Genomic DNA, 11,091 nt, shown 5'->3' on the forward strand with positions numbered 1-11,091 from the left:
CAATAATAAAAAAAGAATGTAAAACAATGTTTATTTTCTACACATCTGTCTACATAGTTCACATTTGTTGTAAAAAGGATTTAAATGCGATGAAACTATTTGTAAGAATGAAGTGGAAAAATGTGCTGAAATGTGGAAAGAAAACATGAAAAGTCACTTGATTGACAGATCGGAGGGCTGCAGTTCAAATTTGAAAGATTACATTTTCTACTCTTGGACATAACCTCTTCCAGGATTGTCGGAAAGCCCAAATATTATTGCACAGGCCCTGCGTCATTCGTGCTCGAGTCACTAAACCGCGGTTTGTCATCTGTCCTCTGCAGACTGTTAGAACAAATAGGTCGGGTCGCTAACTGGTTAAAACTGGCAATTTAGCTTTGAGTACAACTGGAAGAGGTGAAGAGCGCAACTATCACGTCTACCGACTTACGAGAACCTGAAATCATGAGTAAATACTACGAACTAAGAGCAAATTTAGTGTTTATCCAAAGCTATTCAAATTCAACGTATCACTTCATAAAGGACTCTCTGTGAGCAATGTCAAAACAATATTATTAACATTAAACATTAAAGTTAGAAAGTGCTACAAGTGTCACAGTCCCAGCAGCCAACGGGACCTTTATTCCCCTGCTGTGCTTTGAGGCGATGGAGCGACCGGATGAAGGATGGAGCACTGAGAAGATGACTGACTGATGAGTTTCTAATCATCGCAGCCCAGCAGCTCCATGCGCAGAGTGATGCGCTCGTGCCACTCCCAGGGGATGACGCGGACGTACCGGGCGTAGAACGGAGGCTCGAATAGATTCTTCTTGTGGGTGTTGTTGTCAACGTTGCCTTGGAAAAGCTGGGAATAAACGTCACGGTTATGGTTAAAGTAAAAACGATCAACTATTAAGCAGAAGTTGTTGTATAAAGCATGTTCTGTCTAAGTGTGTTCAGTTCGCAAAGAGCGGACAATTCTGTTGTAAAGAACCAGGTGATGGGGAAGGAAGTGGGCATCCTGCAACGTACACGTTTGGGTTAATGCGTCGGCTGAATGTCTTATTGAGCGGACCATCCGGGGCTGTTAATCAAACTGAGCTGTGCTGCCTTCTGACAACCTGACGACCCAGATCCTTGCAGCCCCACCCCAGACGTTCAGAGCCTTTCGGACGAAGCCCCCGGGCAGCGTCATTACGCCATGAGCCTGCTGCGGCTCTGCGCTCAGTAAAAACATCAAAGCTACAGTTTTATTGGATCATCTGGGTCCGGCTATTGTAACTAACAATGTCCTAGTTCTGGAGAGAGAAGCCACGGCTCCACTTCTCGGGCAAGAGACATAAAAAAAATACATCTCAGCATCATGAAGGAAAATAGAGAACAGAAAGGGTTTGACTTCATTTTACAAACTTTAAGTGTTACTTTTTAAGCAAAAATGCATCAGAAAAAAAAGGCTCTGCATTGAAATGAGACTCATTTATGAAGACGTACATATATATATATATATATATATACACATGTCTGACCTTATCATTGCCGGTGTCTTCCTGCTTCACCATACTCCATGACTCTCCATCGTTACTGTAGGCAACTTTAAACAGTGTCACAAACTGCACCACCCCAAAGTCCTTGGCGCCCTGAGTGATGATGCCTGTGAGGCGCTTCGTCTTCTCTAAATCGACCTGGTGAAGGAACAAAGGAAACACTGATACTCTGCAACACCTGCAAGGACACTTTTACCAGTAGTGACATTTCCCCCATCCCCCTCACCTGGATCCACTCTGAGCGGTTGTTGTGTGCAGGAGACCAGGCGTTTGTCTTTCCCTGCTTATCCAGTCGGGCGAACTGAGGGTGCCACGTGAAGGTATCAATGCCCCACGTGCGGAAAGAGCTGGAGGCCGAAAGCTGCCCATCCGAGATGAGGCGAGACTTCATTCCCAGAGGCTCTGAGCAACCTGCCGTGTTTGAATAGACTGTGAATCAAAAGCGGGCGGAAAGAGGGAGGATGGGGAAACCAAAAGTGACAGAAAGAGAAAGAGGAAAGAGAAGAAGAAAAAAAAGAACACACCCGAAGAAATTAAATTCAACTTTCATCCATCTGAAGAAATATTCAGAAGAATGTGATTGATTCAAATCATTTTTACACCCAAGACCGACCAAGAAGACGAAGCAGAAAGAGGCGTACAGAGCAGAGGAATGCATGCACTAATGTGTGTGGAGTGTGTGTAAACATCCACCATGTTTCTGTGTAAGTGTGTTACGTTTAAAGAAGGACAAGAAGATGGCGGTGTTATTTTTCTCGCTCTGTGCGTGTGTGCTTGGAATTGCTGCTTTAACTGTTGCACAGTGAGGTCTACACACAGAATACTGTCTATACCATTCATATTCTATCTGACCACGGCTGGATGGAAGCCACGTCATGCAGCTTTAAGCGCAAGAAGAAATAAACCCACCAAAACAATAGACAGAGGAGACAGTGAAACAAAAGAGACTGCTTCAAGGAGTATTATATATATTTTTGAAAAACAAATGTTCAAAATGGAAAGTTCACAGAGGCTTTAACTTTGTAGTTCCTTTTCAATAACATCACATTTGTCATAATAGTAAGCTTCTGTACCGGTTGTGCACATTTCATTTGTAACCGGATGTGTTCTGCGTGTTTACCATTGAGTTCACAGCCCACCAGCTCCATGCGCAGCGTGCAGGCCCTGCGGCAAACCACGGGGATGATGCGGATGTACTGGGCCACGACAGGAGGGTCAAAAAGGTTGGTCTTGGTGCTGTCGTTATCTGTGTTGCCAATGAAAACCTGCAGCCCACGGACACAGGAAATTAGGCGAGTATCGGAAGAAAGAGAAGCGTTCTGCTGGTAGACATTGTGAGTTACTTGTGTTTAAACATAAGGGCGGTCCTCCAACCTTGTCCTTCCGCTGGCCGTCCTCTCTGTAAGTGACATAAGCGTTTCCGTCGAAGCTGCTCGCCACCTTGAAGGCCTTGATGTACTCGGACGTACCCATGCGACTGGCACCCTGCGTGATGATGCCCGTCAGACGCATCTTCTTCTGCATATTGATCTGTCGTCAACAAGAGAACAGGTGTTAGTCAGCTCTCGGTCAGCAGCCTCGTGATTTTAAAGTGCTCGGAGGTCGGTTCTCCCACCTCGATCCAGGGGTTCCTGTCGTGGGCGGCTGAGGTCCAGGCATTGACGATGCCCTGGTTGTTGAGCCGGGCCAACTCCGGGCCCCAGCGCTGAAGACCCAGAATGCCGAAGTGCAAAGAGGAAGCTGAAATCTGGGACTCCACGATCGCTCCTCCCTCCATCCCCAGCAGAGAAATGCAACCTGGGACACAAATATTAAATTAAATATCAAATATTATCAAGCAAGTTACTACACGTTCTCCTGTTTGTGAGGAGTTTTGAATTTTTGTTTTACCTCTCTACAGTTTAAATCACATTGCAACTTTTTTGTGGTGTTAACATTACATTACAGTCATTTAGCAGACGCTTTTATCCAAAGCGACTTACAATTCAGTATCTATCTACACACCGTAGGCAGACAGGAGCAATTTTGGGGTTAAGTGTCTTGCTCAAGGACACATTGACATGAGACTAGTGGAGCAGGAGCTGGGGATTGAACCACCGACCCTCTGATTGAAAGACAGCCCTGCTCTCCACTTAGCCACGATCACCCTAATGTGCCTAATGTTAAAAAAACGTTAGGCACTTTATTGTGTATTTTCAAAGTTTTCCACTTAAAATCACTTTTACTTATGCTTGACTAACCACTACGAGTAAAATACTGAAATTAGATTTCATTTACACCTTTTGAAAACTTTTTTTTTTTTTTAGGAAAAGTAGGACGTACTTAGCTGGCACTGCTTTCCAACATACGGTGAGGGGCATTGGCACGTGTAGTCGCCGTCCAGATCCCGACATATCCCTCTATTCTTACAGGGCTGGTTGGCACAGTCGTTCACATCTGAACAAAGACAGCAACTCACTGCATTATTTTCAACTCCTCAAACTAACTGTCTGTCAGGACTCACAAAAAAGATGATTTGTTAAGAGATGTGGTGCACACCTGCGCCACAAACGGGCCCTCAGACAGAGAACGGAGGGAGGTTGAGGCAGGTGGAGGGTTACAATAGCCTGACTGTGTCTCCAACATAAGTAGTTTCTCTTAAATTGTTCACGATGACAGAAGTGACCCCGAGGGCAGCACTGAGGAGGCGGGACCCTCTTGGCAGCCAGCTTAAAGGGCTCAGCCAGTTAAAGGTGAAAGGTCACGGTTGATAATTGTAATTCTGCGCCGTGACTCGATGAATGTGAACATACGCAGGAGATTTTAGGAGGTTCTATCCATTCATCATCAGTCAGCCCACAAACTGTTTATGTATTGTGTACTGTATAATAATAATAACAGCTCTGACAGCCGGACAAACGTCTCTTTACAATATATTCTGTATTTCTGCTGATAAAATTGTCAAATGCACGGTTTCCCAGCTTTGTCTCGATCAACTTAAGATCTTGCTTCACAGACAAACGCCTTGTTTTCCTCCACAGTAGCCATAGTAACGAAGCAAGCCTGTGGTCACTTCCTGTACTGCACACGTAATGCTTTCTAGTGTCCACTAGGTGGCATGCTGGACCAGGATGTCTGCATGGTTTGTCTAGCTCAGTATGATGACGTGATAAAAGGGCCTGATTATTTTCCCAGGGGGATGCTAAAACAATTTTTTAGAGAGATGACAGTTCAACCACTATTCAGACATAAGACCAAGCAATATAATACTTTTTTTTTCTTTTAAAAAATCTGGGCTCTTGAGTCCAGTAACTAGCCGATAAGAAGCTGTTTTGCCGGAAAAACTGTATTAAGTTCCGTTGGTAACTATAGTCTTTGCATGTATACATTATGATCTGGCCAAAAAAAAAGTGGCTCCTTCCTGAAATTAAAGGTTTTGACTGGATCTTAATGGATGTTTATGATGTTTCCCTAAACCTCGCCTTTGAGACAATTGAGACAATCTTCACTGCAGCCAGATCAGGTCTGAGTACAGCTCCTCTTCCCGTTGCTTGCTAAACACTTACTGCTAAACACAACTAGCGAATCACAGCCAACTGAGTCGATCGATGTGTGTGTGTGTGTGTGTGTGGGTGTGTCAGGATGACACACAAAGCTAATGTTTGTATCTGTTTATGTATTTTTGCATTAAATTGTTATAGCTATTCTAGATTATAGCCCAGATCAATGTAGTTGGTGATGAAAATGAAGCTATTGACTAAATACAGGCCACATACTGTATTATTTTTTTGTGTGTGCATGCAATGGGAGGAGATACAGATAGAAATATATTGAAACGCTTATTGAAAGAAAAAATAATGAGAGAGTTATTGACGAAAATCGGACAAGCTCCCTTGACAGGAAACTGAAGTTAAGCTCCTTTTTAAGACAACGCCTAACTTCAGTTTCCTGTCTTCTCTCGAGCCTCGCAGTGCCCTGAACGATGTCCGATCACGTGGTTAAAATACCACATCTGGAACATCAGTCAGCGTTATCCTGCAATGAATGTCACCAATGCACTAAAGCTATTCTACATTGAATGTCTGAGTATTTAACTGTTTTTCTGGTTGCAGCTGTATCCTGTAAAGTCCTGCTGCTTTGGCTACTAGCAGCTCGTTTTCCTATTGCACAGACAACAATCAACCTGGATGACTTTTGATACAGAAGAAAACGTCTGAATCTGCTGATTTATGAGCCAAGATGTGTTTAACATTCGGTACAAACTACAAAATAAGACCCCACGGGAACATGTTGAGTTAAATGTAACTTCTCCGGCCTTAGTTCACCTCTCTTACTAACTCCAGACTTCAGAATTTAAGCACATGACAGGTTGATGTAATGCCACACGGGTCAGTTTAATTCTTTTTCCCGTTAACACTAAGAGGATTGGTCACAACTTAGAAACACATGCCTGTATGGCTGTGACAAGACCGGCACAACACAGCCGATAACACTGAGAAACAGGTGATCCTACTAAGAGAAGGGCCGTGAAATAGCCTCACTGATTCGAGCTGGGATTAGTTTTCACATGTTTTGTTGACGTGCCCTTCGTGCCAAGTATGACTGTATGTCTGTGCATTTACTCTATATCATTTATGGGACGGTTTAAACCTCCTGTGACGTCTGACTGAATCAAAATTAGAAAATGTTTGGGAGTGGACGACCACACTGCATGAGGACTACAATTGGTGGTCAGGCTGTGGGCTCGAGAGGGAGAGCTGTTCATTCACAATAAAAAGGCCTCTTCAGTCATAGCAAGAATTAAAGTCATGCAAGTTACTTATATTTGTTTTCACGGCCAGAGAAAAATAATCCTCTATTTCCTTCCTTTTCTAATTATTTCAAGTCATTCTTCCACTGATAAACCTAAAATTCAGCGATAATTTCCGAGTCATTACATTAAGAGGATGTGATAGGATTCACTTTTATCAAACTCCATCTTCATCTGATTTGGTTGAGCTTGAGCACAAACGGTTGCAGTGTTGGACCTACGAGGAGGGGGCGTCTGCATGCTAAGAGACTTGGAGTGGTCTTTTAGTAATTAGCCAAACAGAATGACCGCAGAACCCGCTGAATGAGGCTCTTTCATGGAAATGCTGAGCGGACTACGCACCTCTTTCACCGCTGATGATGTGACGGGATGGAAAATGCTCATGTGTTCACAGAGAAGTCTGCCGAAAGTGGAGCCCGCACTGCTATTTCTATTACTCTGCCTGTCGGACAAACATTTGGCTCGACGTTCTATCTCATTCACTCTCATTTGCGTGCTTTTGTTTCCTGCACGTCAGCACCTTCATGGTTAAATAAAAGCTTTCCGAATGAATTGAATAGATAGCAAAATATCAACAAAAAACAACTGACAGTACAAATTTAAAGATATTGATGGTGAATGTGAATAAAATCCACAGGGCAAGAGAGGCAACTCAGACTCATGAATCACATCCACAAAAGAACTTACTGGTCTGGCAGTGCACTCCCTCGAAGCCGGGCTGGCACTTGCAGACGTACTCGTTGAAAACGTCTCCTCGTCTGGTTGGAGTGATGATCTTGCACGACCCGTCGTTCTTGCAGGGGTTCGGACTGCAGGGTCCTGAGAATGAAGAAAGAAGGAAGAGAACTGGTTTAAAGACGTCCGACGCAACCGGCCTTTTTCCATTCCGAGAGGTTCCACTTTGCCGTACCGATCTCTGTCAGGTTGCAGCTGTCTCCACCGAAGCCATCCGTACAGATGCAGATGAACGGATCCTCTCCTATCCCTGTCACACATGTTCCTCCGTTATGGCAAACATTCACCTCACAGTAGTCACCTGAGGAAATGAGAGAAACAGGGAGTTATAAAACCACTTCATCAGGAATCCATCCCACTACACCTCAACACAGCTACCGCCTATGCAATTTGCATTTTGACCCATTTCGTTGTCGAACGGTGGTAATTGACTCGTTACCGTGAATACCAGAGACACTAATTTCTCCACTGTCAGTAGCTACAGGGAACCAGACAGTGCAGTGCAGCAACAACACATGTTGTTTTGCATCAATTGCTGGCCTGTGAATGTGGAAACATTTAGCCTCCTGATCTTGTTATGCTATCGCTTAAATTCAAGCCACAGATGAGCAGAACAAGCTCCCACTAATTCTCTGGAGGTTGTCACAACTCATTCTGGTCAAATGAATGGATTTAGTTAAATAGAGGAAAATATAGAAGATTGAGAAGAGAAAACAAAGAGTATCATTACCAAATCATTCAAAAAGGTGGCCTCCAGCAATTTAGTATTGCACTTTCATAAAGCCGGGGGGACTTAGGAAGAGATAGATTCAAAAAGCAAGACTCCAAAATACAAGATCCCACATTCCCGATACTTCCTGTTAAAAGTGAATTTTATTAGACGCTCCCTCCCTGCTAAAAGGCCTTTCAAACTCCACACCCCCACACACCCAAGCCACAATACCTCTGATGACATCACCAGGGTTCTCACAATAGCACTACCTGTAGCATTAAAAGTGGCAATGGTAACATAGCATGCTGAGTTTGGGATGTATTTGTGGCATTGTGTGACCTTCTTAGTGCTGAGTTTTGAATCTGATCTACTGCGTTTCTTTGTTGCTGCAGTGTCTGGCCTTTGTAACAGCAGCGGTGCACCCAAAGTGCTGAGTCACAGATCCTGGCTGGATTAGGAAAATTATGGTATAGACCTCCAGTGGGAGTGGCAGGGCACAGATTTATGAGTCACACTGAAGCTGTTAAATTTACAAAGGCTTAACTTCGTGTTCTGTTTTTTTTCAAACCAACCCCGTTGAGTCACCATCGATGCCACGTCAGAGTCATTCAAGCTCCGAGCAACAGCCTTTTTGTGCGAATGCTGCAAACTGCAGACTCAACAATGAGGCCTAGAATCACGATATTGAGTCGGCGGACATGGTTTTTGTCACCGTTCTCTAACTGTTGTTGTCAAACCTCTGAGAACTATTGCAGACACGGCTTTGATGAGGAACAGACATGTTACAGTGTGAGAACAAATCTGAGCATTTTGACAGACGATCTAATTGAGCAGAGGAAACATTTTAAACAACAAAAGAAAAGTGAGATGTTAAGTTTAATAAAATTGTTTACAAAAATCCTAAAAAAATCGCCCCATGAATAAATGTTGAAATGTTATTTGTTTGTCTTTTTCAGCTCTGTATTTAAGAAACGGTGTCTTTTGGAGAACAGCTAGCATTTCTCGCTGAAATTAACATTTGGCAACGGATTGAACTTTCATAAAAGGTAAGGTGTCAACAAATAACACGTTTTTATGCAGCCAACCCTGACAACAGAACGTGTCCGTGTGCAGGATTAAGAGCTTGCAGGATTAGCCAGGGTGCACAGATGCATGCAGCTCTTTCAGGAACGAGCGGTTACACAACATGACAGCGCAGCAGCCCGAGAGTGGCTCAGGACACGCAGCACACCTGACTGACAGGTGGGCAAGGAGCAAGGAGTTGAACTGAAGTCAGGTGGGTGGACAGCTGGTGTGTGTCGACTCCAGACAACAGCACATAATGGTGTTATTCCCCCCCCCCCCCCTCCCATCTCTTTGTATGACCAGAAAGATGCCCACATGGTCAACAATACATTAAAATGTAAGCTCAAATAAAATGTTTGCAGGAAATAATTACATTTCACTAACATCTATTTTACAAACCTGCCTCTTATGGTATTATCACTGTGTAAAATAGAACTTTGTAATAACAGAGCAGCCTCACATGTAATAACAGAGTAGTCTCACATTTCATCACTCATGCTACCGTGACAATAATACGATGGCCTGTTGGGATGAAGGACTTACAAATGACATATTTACTGCGTTCTGGTAAACCTGCATATTTCCATGACTGAACCCTGAATGTATTTCATGGGTAATTTGGGGATGGGAAATGATAAAGAAGAGAACGTTGTAATTGTTACATTAAAAGCTATACAATGAAAGACATTTGGCATCCAGTGGTTGTTTACTGAGGAAAGACAAAAGCCCCCAGTTTTCCCCATCACCAAGAGACATTGACACCCAGTAGGAAAAAACAAAACTAGATCCTCAAGAGTCAGTAAAAGGAGAAGACCTACTGAAGGGTAAACTAACTACCTTAATGAGATACATAGAAAAATGGCATGGAAAACAAGATTAGCTAGGCCTGTCATAGTTCTGTGCCAAAGTCCTCCAGTGGAATATTTGGGGGAAAACAAAGTGTGGTGTTAGAAGTAGAAACCTATGAGGTTCTACACAAGAAAGCATCAACAGACAGCAAGAGCTCTGAATGAATGCGATTAAACAGATTTGTGTCGAATGGTTTAAAAAGGACTTACCTCTGACTGAACACAGGCAAAGTAGAAGAGTACATGTTGCAAACGTAGCTGTTAATACATTTCCGGGACGTTTCATGGTTGTTTACTCTTACTTTGTTTTGTTCCGCACGATTGTTTGTTCGCTGCGCTAAACGTCTACCTAATGCTGCCTTAAAGGGCTGTCGGAAATATCGGAATTCCGACGGGCATATAAAGGAAGTACGAAGGGGATGAATGAGGCAGCTGGGATTATAATACCCGAGTTAAGGACATGTGACGTTCAATGGGCGGAGAGCTCCGCTGTAAACACATCGAGACAGTAACGTGTCCTTCTGTATCCATCCATGGTAGTTTATTGTGCCTTTGTGCAATACATATTGTTGCTCTTTGACTAATTTAGAGGTGCCTTGTATTTTCGGTCATTCTTATAACTTGGAACAAAAGATGCCTATTCAATTAAGACAAAGTGGGTTGTTTTTTTCTTCTTGTTGTGATTTTTTATTTATTTCATATTTATTTGTTTACTTTCATAAAGCCTATTTGATTAATAAAGAAAACCTAATTAGCTACAGGGTTTATTCACCTAATTCCATCTCGTTAACATAAATCAGAAAACGGTTTATTGCCAAGTAGGCTACCTAAACATTAAGGCTTAGTGATTGGTGCATAGTGATAAACACAGTGCAATTGTATAAGACATACATTAAAAAAATAGGAACTATTAAAATAGACAATAAAAATATAGTAATTAAACAAACAAACAAATAAGAGTACGTTAAAACAAGTATGTTATTAAAGTTGCGAGTGTATATTAATAGAGAAAAGTTGTGCAAAGATGTGTAACTGTAGGAAATTGTCCTCAGGATGTAAATGTCCGAGTCAGTGGGGGTCCTGGGCTTTATTGATGAGCCTAACTGCAGATGAGATTTATTGTGGCGTGAGGTCTTGGTCCTGATGGACCGCAGCCTCCTGCCAGAGGAAAATATATTAAATAACCTTTTTTTATGATGAGCATTTGAAGGCAACACTACCCCCTATATTGACAGGGCGGGTTACGCACCCATTCAAGGGTGAACATACCTGCAGCTCAGAATAACATGTAAACACACATCAAATAATCGGCCTGTGTGGACCTCAGGGCTTATTTCTGAGGTCCTATACTCCCAACGTCCAATGTGGGAGAGAAGCGTGAAAATTGGAGTGAGCTAACAATTTAGTACTTCGGATTAA

General features: G+C 42.9%; 1 protein-coding gene across 2 annotated transcripts; it reads right to left on the minus strand.

Moving 5' to 3' along the window:
• Positions 1-12: 12 nt before the first annotated feature.
• LOC137882206 (lactadherin-like) lies at positions 13-10,097 on the minus strand. Of its 2 annotated transcripts, none has more exons than XM_068724383.1 (10): positions 9,883-10,097; positions 7,223-7,348; positions 7,000-7,131; positions 3,846-3,959; positions 3,139-3,320; positions 2,898-3,053; positions 2,644-2,788; positions 1,750-1,934; positions 1,506-1,661; positions 13-844 (listed from the first exon to the last, which is right to left on the minus strand). In XM_068724383.1, the coding sequence occupies exons 1-10, from the start codon at positions 9,956-9,958 to the stop codon at positions 701-703; spliced, it is 1,416 nt and encodes a 471-aa protein (XP_068580484.1). In that variant the 5' UTR covers positions 9,959-10,097; the 3' UTR covers positions 13-700. The 2 variants fall into 2 exon arrangements, with proteins under 2 accessions (XP_068580484.1, XP_068580483.1); XM_068724382.1 differs by having other exon boundaries at positions 1,750-1,952.
• Positions 10,098-11,091: the final 994 nt, after the last annotated feature.

This window comes from Cebidichthys violaceus, unplaced genomic scaffold (assembly GCF_023349555.1).
Source record: "Cebidichthys violaceus isolate CVI_PGR_0920_01 unplaced genomic scaffold, fCebVio1.0.p SCAF_30, whole genome shotgun sequence".
In the NCBI taxonomy this organism is placed as follows: Eukaryota; Metazoa; Chordata; class Actinopteri; order Perciformes; family Stichaeidae; genus Cebidichthys; species Cebidichthys violaceus.

Excerpts from the sequence above, each read along its gene's own strand:
- LOC137882206 (XM_068724382.1), bottom strand. The coding sequence starts at position 9,958 with ATGAAACGTCCCGGAAATGTATTAACAGCTACGTTTGCAACATGTACT. Across the intron at positions 3,960-6,999 it reads GGGAGTGCACTGCCAGACCA|ATGTGAACGACTGTGCCAAC; the intron begins GTAAGTTCTTTT and ends GTCTTTGTTCAG. Across the intron at positions 1,953-2,643 it reads GGTGGGCTGTGAACTCAATG|TCTATTCAAACACGGCAGGT; the intron begins GTAAACACGCAG and ends TTTGATTCACAG.